The 17,223-nt window shown below is 39.4% G+C and overlaps 1 protein-coding gene across 1 annotated transcript in view; it reads right to left on the bottom strand.

The window, feature by feature from the left end:
• LOC138426405 (glycerophosphodiester phosphodiesterase domain-containing protein 4-like) overlaps positions 1-16,694 on the bottom strand; it is a 169,486-nt gene extending 152,792 nt beyond the window's left edge. The window contains exon 1 of the mRNA XM_069564919.1: positions 16,597-16,694. Within this exon, the coding sequence (XP_069421020.1) occupies positions 16,597-16,658 (62 nt within the window). The 5' untranslated portion in view covers positions 16,659-16,694. The remainder of the gene's footprint in view (positions 1-16,596) is intronic.
• Between the last annotated feature and the right edge of the window lie 529 nt (positions 16,695-17,223).

The raw sequence follows: 17,223 nt of genomic DNA, 5'->3' as shown, positions 1-17,223 counted from the left end.
TGATTCCAGCTTGTGAGCCATCCAGCTCAGCATTTTACGTGATGTATTCTCCATATGTTAAATAAGCATGGTAAAAACATACAGCCTTGATGTACTCCTTTCCCAACTTTGAACCAGTCCATTGTTCCATGTCCAGATCTAACTGTTGCTTCTTGACCTGTATACAGGTTTCTCAGGAGGCCAGTAAGGTGGTCTGGTATTTCCATCTCTTCAAGAATTTTCCACAGTTTGTTGCGATCCACACAAAGGTTTTAGTGTAGTCAATGAAGCAGAAGTAGACTTTTTCTGGAATTCTCTTGCTTTTTCTGTGATCCAAAAGATGTTGGCAATTTGATCTCTGGTCCCTCTACCTTTTCTAAATCCAGCTTGAACATCTGGAAGTTCTCAGTTCATGTACTACTGAAGCCTAGCTTGAAGGATTTTGAGCATAATCTTGCTAGCAGGTGAAATGAGTGCAATTGTATGGCAGTCTGAACATTATTTGGTATTGTCTTTCTTTGGGATTAGAATGAAAACTGACCTTTTCCAGTCCTGTGGCCACTGTTGAGTTTTCCAAGTTTGTTGACATATTGAATGTAGCACTTTAACAGCATCATCTTTAGGATTTGAAATAGCTCAGCTAGAATTCCGTCACCTCCACTAGCTTTGTTCGTGGTAATGCTTCCTACGACCCACTTGACTTCACACTCCAGGATGTCTGGCTCTAGGTGAGTGACCACACCATTGTGGTTATCTGGGTCATTAAGAAATACACAGTTCTTCTGTGTATTCTTGCCACCTCTTCTTAACATTTTAATAATCTTAACATCTCTGCTTCTTGTCATTTTGGTCCTTTATTGTGCCCATCTTTGCATGAGATGTCCCCTTGGTATCCTCACTTTTCTTGAAGAGATCTCTGGTCTTTCCCACTCTTTTGTTTCCCGCTATTTCTTTTCATTGCTCACACAAGAAGGCTTTCGTATCTCTCCTTGCTATTCTTTGGAACTCTGCATTCAGTTGGGTATATCCTTCCCTTTTCCTTTGCGTTTTGCATCTCTTTTCTCGGCTCTTGTAAGGTCTCCTCATACAACCACTTTGCCTTCTTGCATTTTTTTTTCCTTGGGGATGATTTTGGTCACCACCTCCTGTACAATGTTATCAACCTCTGTTCATAGTTTTTCAAGCACTCTGTCTACCAGATCTAATCCCTTGACTCTATTTATCACCTCCACTGTGTGAAGGGATTTGATTTAGGCCTCAATGGCCTAGAAGTTTTCCCTACTTTCTCCAACTTTAGACTGAATTTTGCAGTAAAGAGCTGATGATTTGACCCACAGTCAGCTCCAGGTCTTGTTTTTGCTGACTGTATCGAGCTTCTCCATCTTTGGCTGCAAAGAATATAATCAATCTGATTTAGGTATTGATCATCTGATAATATCCATGTGTAGAGTTGTCTTTTTTGTTGTTGGAAGCTAACTCTCATTAGCTAATGTTAACACCTTAGCTGATGGTATTGCTTCATATTAGCTTGGCATCAATGATATTGCCTGGCATCCACTTTGTTTGTCCAATGGGCCACAGAGACCACCAACTGACACTAGCACTCTCAGGCGCTAGTGATCTAGACATGATATAGACAGCAGCCCTTAGTCATAAGCAAATAAAATTTCTTGATATGACTTTCCCAACAGCGCTTGTGGTCAACAGTCTTCATGTTTCCCAGCACCTGTATGCTTTATGTGTCCCTTAGACAAGACTCTCATAGGGCTTACAAGAACTTTCCTCTTATAGAATGACTTAACCAATATGGCCCTAGCCCAGGAATCACAAAGCACTCTAGCCATAGACCCTAATAAAGGCATGTGCCTAGGTCCTGCCTCACTCTCTGTCTATATTCTCCTTGACCTCCCTGTGTGGGCCCAAAGCACTGTGTACTTCCTCCAGTACCTACAAATAATAAACTTCTCTATTTTAATTTCTCTTGCAGTCTGTTGCTGAACCATCTTATTACTTCAGCTCACCATCTAGCACCCTGTGCTTCACATAACAAATGTTGGTATGACCCCTCACCTAGAGCCAGATATCATGGAATGCAAAGTCAAGTGGGCCTTAGGAAGCAGCACTACAAACAAAGCTAGTGGAGGTGATGGAATTTCAGTTGAGCTATTTCAAATCCTGAAAGATGATGCTGTGAAAGTGCTGCACTCAATATGCCAACAAATTTGGAAAACTCAGCAGTGGCCACAGGACTGGAAAAGGTCAGTTTTCATTCCAATCCCAAAGAAAGGAAATGCCAAAGAATGTTCAAACTACCACACAATTGCACTCATCTCACATGCTAGTAAAGTAATGCTCAAAATTCTCCAAGCCAGGCTTCAGCAATATGTGAACCATGAACTTCCAGATGTTCAAGCTGGTTTTAGAAAAGGCAGAGGAACCAGAGATCAAATTGCCAACATCAGCAGGATCATGGAAAAAGCAAGAGAGTTCCAGAAAAACATCTATTTCTGCTTTACTAACTATGCCAAAGCCTTTGACTGTGTGGGTCACAGCAAACTGTGGAAGATTGTGAAAGAGATGGCAAACCAGACCACCTGATCTACCTCTTGAGAAATCTGTATGCAGGTCAGGAAGCAACAGTTAGAACCAGACATGGAACAACAGACTGGTTCCAAATCAAGAAAGGAGTATGTCAAGGCTGTATATTGTCACCCTGCTTATTTAACTTATATGCAGAGTACATCATGAGAAATGCTGGGCTGGATGAAGCACAAGCTGGAATCAAGATTGCCTGGAGAAATATCAATAACCTCAGATATGCAGATGACACCACCCTTACGGCAGAAAGTGAAGAAGAACTAAAGAGCCTCTTGATGAAAGTGAAAGAAGAGAGTGAAAAAGTTGGCTTAAAACCCAACACTCAGAAAACTAAGATTATGGCATCCGGTCCCATCACTTCATGGCAAATAGATGGGGAAACAGTGACAGACTTTATTTGGGGGGGCTCCAAAATCACTGCAGATGCTGACTGCAGCCATGAAATTAAAAGACGCTTGCTCCTTGGAAGAAAAGTTATGAGCAACCTGCTGCTGCTGCTGCTGCTAAGTCGCTTCAGTCATGTCTGACTCTGTGTGACCCCATAGATGGCAACCTACCAGGCTCCCCCATCCCTGGGATTCTCCAGGCAAGAACACTGGAGTGGGTTGCCATTTCCTTCTCCAATGCATGGAAGTGAAAAGTGAAAGTGAAGTCGCTCAGTCATGTCTGACTCTTCAAGACCCCGTGGACTGCAGCCTACCAGGCTCCTCCATCCATGGGATTTTCCAGGCAAGAGTACTGGAGTGGGGTGCCATTGCCTTCTCCTATAACCTAGACAGCATATTAAAAAGCAGAGACATTACTTTGCCAACAAAGGTCCATCTAGTCAAAGCTATGGTTCTTCCAGTAGCCACATATGGGTATGAGAGTTGGACCATAAAGAAAGCTGAGCACCGAAGAATTGATGCTTTTGAATGGTGGTGTTGGAGAAGACTCTTGAGAGTCCTCTGGACTGCAAGGAGATCCAACCAGTCCATCCTAAAGGAAATCAGTCCTGAATATTCATTGGAAGGACTGACGCTGAAACTGACACTCCAATACTTTGTCCACCTGATGTGAAGAACTGACTCATCAGAAAAGACCCTGATGCTGGGAAAGACTGAAGGTGGGAGAAGAAGGGGATAACAGAGGATGAGATGGTTGGATGGCATCACCAACTCAATGGACATGTCTGAGTAAACTCTGGGAGTTGGGATGGGCAGGGAGGCCTGTTGTGCTGCAGTCCATGGGGTTACAAAGAGTCGAACACGACTGAGCAACTGAACTGAATTCAGTAAAGTCCATTTCCTCCAACCTTAGATAAAAAAGGAGACCTGCAGAAAAAGTTCATGCCTTTCATCATTTAGCCACATTTAACTAATCTGTCCTAGGATATGAAGAAGCTGAAGCAGACCTGGCAGAACCCGGAAGAATGTGGGCCCAAGTGCTTCCCCATGCCAACTAAGTGAATTACTAGATACTGACATGGCATGGAAGCCATCAAAATGCGTGGGTGTATCAGTAATCTTCAGAATATAAAGAAATAGCTATGATTCACTTCCTGCTTCCAAACTAAACGAATTTCACCTGTAACTAATCCTAACCCAATCTTATACTGGGAATGGAATTGTGAGAAATACAGATTTGGTTTTAAATGGACCCCATTATTACACTACCACAGTCTATTCATGGTCAACTTGGTATTCATACATATCTCTATTAACCATCCTTGCTTCCTATCTTACATGATGTGATTATCTCTCAAACAACCAAAACTATACCAATCCTCTCTCCAAAAGAGGATACAAAGTTCCTTTATCACCTCTATGGGATGTTTACACCTCTAATTTAAGTACTGATATATATGGTTAACTACTATGAATGCACCTTATTTTCAATGGTAGAATGAAAGAAGAGAAAAATCTATAGACACACACACAATTCCGCTCCCATGATCATTATCATTTAGCATCATATGAGTAATGATGTTAAATGTAAAAGGAACTTTGCAGATGTAATTAAGGTTAAAATCAGCTGACTTTAAAATAGTCAGTCAAAGTGGCTATCATCACAAAATCCACAAACAATAAATGCTGGAGAGGGTGTGAAGAGAAGGGAACCCTCCTACACTGTTGGTGGCAATGTAAAGTAGTACGGCCACCATGGATAACAGTATGGAGGTTGGTATAAAAATTAAAAATAGAGCTACCACATGATCCTCAGTCCACTTCTGGACATATATTCAGAGAAGAACATAGTCTGAAAGAATATATGCACCCCGATGTTCACTGCAGCACTGTCCACAACAGCCAAGACATGGAAGTTGTGTCTAGTGATAGAAGAAATGTCTATCGACAGAGGGACAGATAAAGAAGTTGGGGCACCTATTAATATATGCAATGGAATATTAATGAGCCATTAAGAAGAATAAAATAATGCCATTTGAGCAACATGGATGGACCTACAGATTGTCATATTGAGTGAAGTAAGTCAGAGAAAGAGAAATATTGTATGATATCCCGTATATGCGGAATCTAAAATTTAAAAAAAGATACAAATGACCTTACAAAACAAAAACAGACTCACAGACTTAGATAATGAACTTATGATTATGGGGGGAGGGGCTGTTAGCAAGTTTGGGATCAACATGTACACACTGTTATACTTTAAATGGATAACCAACAAGGATCTACTGTATAGCACAGGGATCTCGGCTCAATGTTATGGAACAATGGGAAAAGAATTTGTAAAAGAATAGATACATGTATATGTATATCTGAGTCATTTTGCTGTACACCTGAAACTAATAACACATTGTGAATCAACTATACTCCAACAAAAAACAAAAAATTTTTAAAAAAAGAATAAATGAAAAAATTAGGGAGATTACTCTAGATTATCAGACTGAATCCAATGTAATTACATAAGCTCTTAAATCAGAAGTGGAAGTCACAGAGATGATATAGGAGAAGTCAGAGATATTGAGAGTCAAAAGGACTAGAAACATCACTGCTAACTTGGAAAAGAGAGAATGTCACAAGCTAGAAGTTGAGAACAACTCCCATCTGACAATCATTCATGAAAGAGCACTTCATTCCTACAACCAGAAGGAACTGGATTCTGCCAACAATTTGAATGAACCTAGATTGCAGCCATGAAATTAAAAGATGCTTACTCCTTGGAAGAAAAGTTATGACCAACCTAGATAGTATATTCAAAAGCAGAGACATTACTTTGCCAACTAAGGTCCGTCTAGTCAAGGCTATGGTTTTTCCAGTGGTCATCTATGGATGTGAGAGTTGGACTGTGAAGAAGGCAGAACACCAAAGAACTGATGCTTTCGAACTGTGGTGTTGGGGAAGACTCTTGAGAGTCCCTTGGACTGCAAGGAGATCCAACCAGTCCATTCTGAAGGAGATCAACCCTGGGATTTCTTTGGAAGGAATGATGCTAAAGCTGAAACTCCAGTACTTTGGCCACCTCATGCGAAGAGTTGACTCATTGGAAAAGACTCTGATGCTGGGAGGGATTGGGGACAGGAGGAGAAGGGGGCGACAGAGGATGAGATGGCTGGATGGCATCACTGACTGGATGGACGTGAGTCTGAGTGAACTCCGGGAGATGGTGATGGACAGGGAGGCCTGGTGTGCTGCGATTCATGGGGTCGCAAAGAGTCAGATACGACTGAGCGACTGAACTGAACTGAGAAGTGAATTCTCACTCAGAGACCCATGTAAAAGTTTAGGTTAGTGGACAACTTGACTTCATTATGAGATCGTAAGCAGAGTACCCAACCAACCAACCACGCCTGACATCTGACCCAAAGAACTATGAGGAAATAAATGGGCATTGCTTTAGACTACTGAATTTGTGGTAATTCGCTATGGGAGCAATGGAATATTGCCCAATAACTCTATCTGTAGCTTTAGAAACAATGGGACCTCACTCTTGTGTTTTACTAACTTTTATCTGAAGATGAAGTATTGCTGTGAGGATTCTGCCTGCTTCTGAGTATTTTATTCCAGCTATGCATTTCAAACCTAGAGAAATAACCGCAGGGTGGGTTTGGGGATACCAATGATTACCTACCTCCCTTGATTACTCTGAGTGGTGAATTATAGTGCTGCTTTATATCTCTAGAAATTTGTATCAATTCAGAGTCAGTATGCAGTAACTGTCCCAAAAGTACTCTTGGCCTGGTGCACAACCACCCTGGTAAATAGCCAAATCTTCCTCAGCAGGTGAACTATACAGTTCTGTATGGGCAGATCACTTTATGCAACAAGGTTCTTCCTCAAGGATTCCTCTTCATTCAAGAGCTATTTTACTTGGTAAATGAAATACAGAATAGGAACAAAGAATAGGAAAACAACAGGAAAAAACTAACAGAACTAAGACTTCATTCTTTGAAAAAATACACATAATTGACAAAGCATCAATAAGACTAACCAAGGAAAAAAGAGGATCCAAATAAATAAAAATTTAAATTTAAAAGGAGTCTCTACAACTGAAATCACAGAAAAGAACATAATAGATGACTATGAACAACTTTGATGCTTTCAAACTGTGGTGCTGGAGAAGACTCTTCAGAGCCCCTTGGATAGAAAGGAGATCAAACCAGTCAATCCTAAAGGAAATCAACTCTGAATATTCATTGCAAGGACTAACGCTGAAGCAGAAGTTCCAATACTTTGGCCACCTGATGTGAAAAGCTAACTCATTAGAAAAGACCCTGATACTAGGAAAGATTGAAAGCAGGGGGAGAAGTGGGCAACAGTGGATGATATGTTTGGATGGCATCACTGATTCAATGGACATGAGTTTGAGCAAATGCCAGGAGATACTGAAGGACAGGAAAGCCTGGCATGCTGAAGTCCATGGGTCAGAAAGAGTTGGATACAACTTAACGACTGAACAACTGAACAGCAAAATGAATGACTATATGCCAACAAACTGCACAATCTAGAAAAAAAGATAAATTTCTAGAAATAGACAATCTACCAAGACAGAATCATGAAGAACTAGAAAATCTGATCAGAGTAAGATCTGAAGTAATGAGAAAGGAGAGTGAATCAGTAATCAAAAACCTCCCAAAAAAAAGAAAAGTACATGACCAACTGTTTCCCTGGTAGAGTTTAAACATTTAAAGATGAATTAACATCAATTCTTCTCAAACTCTTAACAAGAGCTGAAAAGGAGAGAACACTCTCAAATTCATTTTAAAAACTTCTTTTAAAATGTTTGTTAAAAAAATAAAAAACATTTTTAGCAGCATTTCCATGATATAAAAGCCAGAGAGGGAAAGAAAAGAAGACAAGGAAAGACAAGAAAAGAAACTACAGGCCAAAATCTCTGATGAATATAGATGCAAGAATTGACAACACATTACTACAAGTCAAATATAACAGCACATTAAAAGAACCATACACTATGATCAAGTGGGATTTGTCCCTGTCATACAAGAATAGTTCTCTACACATAAATCAATATATGTCATCATCACATTAACATATAGAATGAAAGATTAAAATCATATTATCATTTCAACAGGTGAAAAAATAGCATCTGACAAATTCAATCTCCATTCACGATTTAAAAAAAACTCTCAACAAACTGGGTATAGAAGTCAATAAAATAAATGAAATAAAGTCACATATCACAAGCCCACACCTTACTCAATGATGAAAGTTAAGAGCTTTTCCTGTAAGATCCGGAGTAAGACAAGACTATACACTTTCAACACTCCTATTCAACATAGTACTAGAAGTCCTAGTTAGAGCAATCAGACAAAATAAACGAAAGAAATAAAAGGCATCAGGATTGGAAAGAAGTAAAACCTTCTCTATGCAAAGATTACATTTTTTATAGACAAAATATTAAAGACTCCATCAAAATACTGGAAAGATCTAATTAATTATAGCCAAAGTTACAAAGAGTCAGACATGACTGAGTGACTGAACTGAACTGAAAGTTGCAGGATACAAATATACAAAAATCTGTTGCATTTCTACACACTGATAACAAATATATAAAAAATTAAGATCAATAACCTCAGTTATATAATCATTAACAAAAATAAAATACTTAAGAATAAATTTAATCAAGGACCTTAAAGAGCTATCCACTGAAAATTATAAGACATGATATGAAAAGATACCTCATGTTCATAAACTGAAAGAATTAATACTGCTAAAATTTCCATACAACTGAAAGCAATCTATAGACTGGATGCAATCCCTATCAAAATTCCAACAGCACTTTTTATAGAAATAGAATGAACAATCCTAAAATTTGTATGGAACCACAAAAGATCCCAAATAGCCAAAGTAATACTGAGAAAAAAGAACTAAGCTGGAGACATTACACTTTCTAATTTCAAACAATACTACAAAACTATAATAAATAAGAAAGTAGAATATTGGCACAAAAAGAAACACCAGATCAATGGGATGCCACAAAAAGTCAAGAAATAAACCCATGATTATACATGGTCTATTATTTTATGACAAAGGAGACAAGAACCAGGATATTCAATGAGGAAAGGACAGTCTCCCCAATAAACAGTGTTGAACAAACATGCAAAACAGTGAAACCAATATCTTACACCACATACGGAAATCAACTCAATATGCATTGAATTCTTGAACGTAAAACATCAAACCAAAGAACTCCTACATGAAAATATAACCAGTAAGTTCCTTAATATCACCCTAGGTGATTTTTTTAATTTGACATCAAAAGCAAAAGGAATGAAAGCAAAAACAAACTAGGGTAACTACATCAAACTACTTTGCATAGCAAAGCTAATGGGAGAAAATATTTACAAATCATGTATTTGATTAACAGATTAATATCCCAAAACATATAAAGAGTTCATACAACCAAATATCAATTAAAATAATCCAATTTTAAAATAGAGAGGATTGGAATAGACATTTTTCCCAAGAAGACATACAGGCCACAGGTATATAAAAAAGTATTCAACAACAACTAATCATCAGGAAAATGCAAATCAAAACAATTAGATATAGCCTCATCTTTCTTAGAACAATTACTAAAGACAAAACATAACAAGTGTTTGGAAGGATACGGACAAAAGGCAACCCCTGTGCACCACTGGCTGGAATGTAAATTGGTGCAGGCACTACGGAAACCAGTATGTAGGTTCCTCAAAAGAAATTAAAACAGAGCTATCATGTAATTCAGGAATTCAGCTTCTCAGTATTTATGAAAAACACTAACTTTAAAAGATATATGCACATCTATGTTCACTGCAGCATCATTTACAATAGATTAAAAGAATTAGATCTGAAAGACAGAGTACCTGAAGAACTACGGACTGAGGTTCATAACACTCTACAGGAGGCGGTGACCAAAATCATCCCCAAGGAAAAGAAATGCAAGAAGGCAAAACAGTTGCCTGAGGAGGCCTTACAAATAGAAAAGAAAAGGAGAGAAGTGAAAGACAAGGAGAAATAGAAAGATATACCAATCTGAATGCAGAGTTCCAAAAAATAACAGGAGAGACAAGAAAGTCTTCTTGTGTGAACAATGAAAAGAAATAAAGGAAAGAAATAGAATGGGAAGGACTAGAGACCTCTTCAAGAAAAGTGGAGATACCAAGGGAACATTTCATGGGCACAAAAGGTGGGCACAATAAAGGACAGAAATGACAAGGACCAAACAGAAGCAGAAGATACTAAAAGTAGGTGGCAAGAATACACAGAGGAACCGTACAGACAAAGTCTTAAAAGACTCAGATAACCATGATGGTGTGATCACTCACTTAGAGCCAGACATCCTGGATTGTGAATTCAAGTGGGCCTTAGGAAGCGTTACCACGAACAAAGCTAGGGGAGGTGACAGAATTCTAGGTGAGCTATTTCAAATCCTAAAAGATGATGCTACTAAAGTGCTACAGTCATTACGTCAGCAAAGTTGGAAGACTCAGCAGTAGCTGCAGGACTAGAAAAGGTCATTTTTCATTTCAATCCCGAAGAAAGGCAATGCCAAAGAATGTTCAAATGACTGTATAACCGCATTCATTTCACATGCTAGCAAGGTAATGTTCAAAATCTTTCAAGCAAGGCTTCAATACTATGCGAATCGAGAACTTTCAGATGTTGGAGCTAGATTTAGAAAAAGCAGAGGAACTAGAGATCAAATTACTAACGTGCGCTGGATCAGAGACAAAGCAAGAGAACTCCAGAAAAACATCTACTTCTCTTTACTGACTACACTAAAGACTTTGACGCTGTGGATCGTGACGAACTATGGAAAATGCTTAAAGGGATGGGAATACCAGACCACCTTACCTGCCTCCTAAGAAATCTGCATGTAGGTCAAGAAGCAACAGTTAGAACTAGATATGGAACAATGGACTGGTTGAAAATTGGGAAAGGAGTACATCAAGGCTATATGTTTCCACCTGCTTATTTAACTTATATGCAGAGTATATTCTGAAAAACGTTGGCCTGGATGAAGCACAAGCTGGTATCACAATTGCCGGGAGAAACAACAACAACCTCAGATATGCAGATGACACCACCCTAACGGCAGAGAGAGAAAGTGAAAGAGGAAAGTGAAAAAACTGGCTTAAATCTCAACATTCAAATAACTAATATCATAGCATCTAGTCCCATCATTTCAAAGCAAATAGATGGGGAAAAAGTGGAAACAGTGGCAGATTTTATTTTCTTGGGCTCCAAAATCACTGTGAACAATGACTGAAGCCATGAAATTAAAAGACACTTGCTCCTTGGAAGGAAAGTTACGACAAACCTAGACAGCATATTAAAAAGCAAAGACATCACCTTTAACGACAAAGGTCTGTCTAGTCAAAGCTATAGTTTTTCCAGTAGTCATCTATGGATGTGAGAGTTGGACCATAAAGAAGGCTGAGTGCCAAAGAATTGATGCTTCTGAACTGTGGTGCTGTGAAGACTGTTGAAAGTCCTCCGGACAGCCAGGAGATCAAACCACTCAATCCTAAAGAAATCAACCTTGAATATTCATTGGAAAGACATGCTGAAACTGAAGCTCCCATACTTTGGCCACTTGATATGAGAGTCAACTCACTGGATGCTGCGGAAAACTGAGAGCAGGAGAAGGGGACGACAGAAGATGAGATGGCTGGATGGTATCACTGACTTGATGGACGTGAGTTTGAGCCAGCTCTGGGAGTTAGTGATGGACAGAGAAGCTGGGCGTGCTCCAGTCCATGGGGTCACAAGAGTCAGACACGACTGAGTGACTGAACAATAATGATACAGAAACAACCTAAGTATCCACTGAAAGATAAATGGACAAAGAATATGTTGTGTGTATATATAATAGAATATTCAGCCCTAAAAGAGAAGAAAATCTTATCACTTGTGACAACCTGATGAACCCTTGAGGGCACTGTGATTAGTGAAATACGTCAAACAGAAAGACAAATATATTATGATCTCCCTTATATGTCAAATCTAAAAAACAAAAAAAATAAGCTCATAGCAGACTGGTGGCTGCCAGAGGTGAGGGTGGATGAAATGAGTGAAGGGAGTCAAATGGTACAAACTTCGAGTTATTAAATAAGTAAGTCATCACAATGAAACACAGCATGGTAACTAGACTTGATAATATTGCGTTATATATTTGGAAATTGCTAAGAGAGTAGACATTAAAACTTCTCATCACAAAAAAAAATTGTAATTACGTGTGGTGATGGATGTTAAAAAGATTTATTATTATGATCATTTTACAACATATACAAATATCAAATCATTACGTTGTATCCATATAAAACTAGCAAAATATTACAACTCAATAAAACATTTTTAAAAATTGAGGGAAGTTTTACTTTAAAAGAAAACAATTTTGTATCTCAAGTCCTTTGGAATAATTTAGAACGGATCCGTAAGTGAAGACTGCATGTAAACTAAAGAAAAATCAGTAAAGATCCCATAAAGTAAACAAAGCAAAAAAACTGAAAAGTCAATAAATTAACCAGTTCTGGAATTTAATGAATGATTAAATTAAAACAGATTCCATCTATAAAATTAAAAATGATCAAAATTAGAACATTTATTGCTGTCAATGGCATGTTAAAACAGAAACTCCTATATCTCTATTGTGAATGGAAATTATTAGAATCTTTTGAGAAAATAGAGGCATAATCAATTTTACTATTGTTTATTCTTCATAACTCAATACCACTTATGGGAATCTATCGTAAGAATGTCAGTTACAGCACAAAGATTTCTCTGTGCTCTCATATTAGAAAAATTCATAATGCCTAACAACAAAGAATAGCAAGAAGAGATAAGAAAGCCTCCCTCAATCATCAGTGCAAAGAAATAGAGGGAAACACAGGATGGGAAAGAGATTTCTTCCAGAGAAGGCAATGGCACCCCACTCCAGTACTCTTGCCTGGGAAATCCCATGGACAGAGGAGCCTGATAGGCTGAAGTCCATGGGGTCGCGAAGAGTCAGACACGACTGAGCGACTTCACTTTCACTTTTTACTTTCATGCATTGGAGAAGGAAATGGCAACCCACCCCAGCATTCTTGCCTGGAGAATCCCAGGGACGAGGGAGCCTGGTGGGCTGCCATCTATGGGGTCGCAGAGTCAGACACGACTGAAGTGACTTAGCAGTAACAGTAGCAGAGATCTCTTCAAGAAAATTAGATAGCAAGGAAACAATCCATGCATCAGCTCAGTTCAGTTCAGTCACTCAGTGGTGTCCGACTCTTAGCGACCCCATGAATCACAGCATGCCAGGCCTCCCTGTCCATTACCAACTCCCAGAGTTTACCCAAACTCACGTCCAATGAGTTGGTGATGCCATCCAGCCATTTCATCCTCTGTCATCCCCTTCTCCTCCTGCCCCCAATCCCTCCAGCATCAGGGTCTTTTCCAATGAGTCAACTCTTCACATGAGGTGGCCAAAGTATTGGAGTTTCAGCTTCAGCCTCAGTCCTTCCAATGAACATCCAGGACTGCTCTCATTAAGGATGGACTGGCTGGATGTCCTTGCAGTCAAAGGGACTCTCAAGAGTCTTCTCCAACACCACAGTTCAAAAGCATCAATTCTTCGGCACTCAGCTTTCTTCACAGTCCAAGTACCACATCCATACATGACCACTGGAAAAACCATAGCCTTGACTAGACGGACCTTTGTAGGCAAAGTAATGTCTCTGCTATTTTTTTTTTTAATTTAATTTTGGCTGCATTGTGTCTTAGCTGCAGAGCACGGGCTCAGTTTTTGCAGCCTACGACCTTAGTTGCCCATTACCATGTGGGAATCTTGGTTCCCTGACCAGGGATTGAACTTGTGTCCCCTGCACTGCAAGGCAGGTTGTTAACCACTGGACCACCAGGGAAGTTCCTGTCTCTCCTTTTGAATATGCTATCTAGGTTGGTCATAACTTTCCTTCCAAGGGGTAAGCGTCTTTTAATTTCATGGCTGCAATCACCATCTGCAGTGATTTTGGAGCATAGACTGGCTCAATAAAGACAGAAACAGTATGGACCTAACAGAAGCAAAAGATATTAAGAAGAGGTGGCAAGAATACACAGAAGAACTGTACAAAAAAGATCTTCATAAGCCAGATGATCATGATAGTGTGATCACTAACCTAGAGCCAGACATCCTGGAATGCGAAGTCAAGTGGGCCTTAGGAAGCATCACTATGAGCAAAGCTAGTGGAGGTGATGGAATTCCAGTTGAGCTATTTCAAATCCTGAAAGATGATGCTGTGAAAGTGCTACACTCAATATGTCAGCAAATTTGGAAAGTCAGCAGTGGCCACAGGACTGGAAAAGGTCAGTTTTCATTCCAATCCCAAAGAAAGGCAATGCCAAAGACTGTTCAAACTACCGCACAATTGCACTCATCTCACACACTAGGAAAGTAATGCTCAAAATTTTCCAATCCAGGCTTCAACAATATGTGAACCATGAACTACCAGATGTTCAAGCTGGTAATAGAAAAGGCAGAGGAACCAGAGATCAAATTGCTAACACCCGCTGGATCATCGAAAAAGCAAGAGAGTTCCCAAAAACATCTATTTCTGCTTTATTGACTATGCCAAAGCCTTTGACTGTGTGGGTCACAACAAACTGGAAAATTCTGAAAGAGATGGGAATACCAGACCACCTGATCTGCCTCTTGAGAAATGTGTATGCAGTTCAGGAAGCAACAGTTAGAACTGGACATGGAACAACGGACTCCAAATAGGAAAAGGAGTACGTCAAGGCTGTATATTGTCACCCTGCTTATTTAACTTATATGCAGAGTACATCATGAGAAATGCTGGACTGCAAGAAGCACAAGCTGGAATCAAGACTGTGGGAGAAATATCAATAACCTCAGATATGCAGATGACACCACCCTCATGGCAAAAAGTGAAGAAGAACTAAAAGAGCCTCTTGATGAAAGTGAAAGAGGAGAGTGAAAAAATTGGCTTAAAGCTCAACATTTTAGAAAAATAAGATTATGGCATCCGGTCCCATCACTTCATGGCAAATAGATGGGGAAACAAGGGAAACAGTGGAAACAGTGACAGACTTTATTTCGGGAGGGGGCTCCAAAATCACTGCAGATGGTACTGCAGCCAAGAAATTAAAAGACACTTGCTCCTTGGAAGGAAAGTTATGACCAACCTAGACAGCACATTAAAAAACAGAGACATTACTTTGCCAACAAACGTCCATCTAGTCAAGACTATGGTTTTTCCAGTAGTCATGGATGTATGTGAGAGTTGGTCTATAAAGAAAGCTGAGCGCTGAAGAATTGATGCTTTTGAACTGTGGTGTTGGAGAAGACTCTTGAGAGTCCCTTGGACTGCAAGGAGATCCAACCAGTCCATCCTAAAGGAGACCAGTCCTGAGTGTTCATTGGAAGGACTGAGGCTGAAGCTGAAATTGCAATACTTTGGCCACCTGATGCGAAGAACTGACTCATTTGAAAAGACTCTGATGCTGGGAAATATTGAAGGCAGGAGCAGAAGGGGATGACAGAGGATGAGATGGTTGGATGGCATCACCTACTCAATGAACATGAGTTTGAGTAAACTCTGGGTGTTGGTGATGGACAGGGAGCTCTGGCACGCTGCAGTCCATTGGGTCACAAAGATTTGGACATAACTGAGCAATTGAACTGCACTGAACAATAAAAAGTGGTTTAAGTAAATGTATTAGAGTACTTTCATGTCAGGACATATTTTTAGACCACTTTGAATGATATTCATTAAGAGTTTTAACATCTGTCCAAATGTGTGTAACTATTTTAAGCAAAAAGAAAAAGCAAAATTATATATCTGGCATGAGTAAAATAACGTAAAAGTAAGCATAGAAAAAAAAACTGGAAGTATATCAAGTGACTGTTACTCAAAAGTAAAACTAAGTTGAATTTTATATTATATTTTCTACTTTGTATTTTTACATTTAAAATAAAAACCATGTATTACTTCTATAAAAAGCTCTTCCATTTTTAAAAAGCCCCATACTCAAACACATCCCTTTTACCCCCAAATATCAAATAATGGGTACGATTTTCAACAACCAGGTCAGAAAAACTGAAAGAGCTAGGAGTAGTTCAGAGTAGGAATTGGGCTACAAAAGATGCTGTCTCTGTCTCCAGAGTCTTCGGAAGCCCAGTAGGGACAGAAGGCAGAAGCAGAGGCTGGAGGTGAGGTAGAGATCATGAAGATGGACTGGTGTAGGCATCAGTAACCCAGACAAAAGGCTGAGGAGCAAGGTATCAGGGAGTCACCTGAATAGGAGGACTGGGGGCACTGGAAGCACAGAGAAAGCTTCCTGCTGAGCCAGATTTGGTCAAAGAGAGTGAGCAGGGAATGGAGGTACAGTAGCTGAGGGTGCTGAGCATCCTTACTCCTCCCCAGAGTCAGGCCTCCAATCCACCAGCTGCAAAAAATCCAACTTTGTCCACCCTCCCTCTTATGTCACCAGATCTTTTCAGCCTGAAGTAAGATCCATGTGGCTATTAGACCAAAGAGTCCTTACACAAAAAGAAAAAAAAACCAGTGAAACTCACCAGTCAAAGCCGTTGTATTCATTTGATGATTCTACCCACACGAACACCAAAAGCACAGACATGCAAAATGAAATGACCAGATATGGGTAAAATAATCGTTCTCTCTGGAAACAGAAAGAAGAAAGTATAATTAAGTTCCATTTACTCATGATATCTCAGAAACATCTGCATACACTCATCAGAGGTCTGCATAGCTGTAGTGCAGCATTACCCTCCCCAGGCTAGAGAGACCTCTATATTCTTTTATCCCTATGGAAGCTTGTATAAGCCTGTTTATAACATTTATTACACTGAAATGCAATCATGTTTTTATCTGAGGCAAATTTCTTCTTTGAGGAAAAGGAACTTTTGTTACAAATCTCTGTATTGCCAGTGTCTAGCACAGTTCCTTAAATGCAGCTGGCTCTTTGTAACCATCTGTTGAATTCATCCACCTCCTGTCTACCAAATGTTTGTTCAGTGATTCATTCACTGAGTAATTCATTCATTCATTATTCATCAGGTCATTTAGCCATTTATTTTCCCAGATTTGAGGAAGGGGAGAAGTAGGTTAGGGAATAAACTTTTTTTTTTGGAGTAGTTTATCTTGCACAAATACAAGGCCAGGGATTTCAAAAGCTACTTTCA

Source organism: Ovis canadensis, chromosome 21 (genome assembly GCF_042477335.2).
Source record: "Ovis canadensis isolate MfBH-ARS-UI-01 breed Bighorn chromosome 21, ARS-UI_OviCan_v2, whole genome shotgun sequence".
Taxonomy (NCBI): Eukaryota; Metazoa; Chordata; class Mammalia; order Artiodactyla; family Bovidae; genus Ovis; species Ovis canadensis.
The sequence above is the reverse complement of the archived record's forward strand: the minus strand, read 5'-3'. Positions and strand labels throughout refer to the sequence as shown.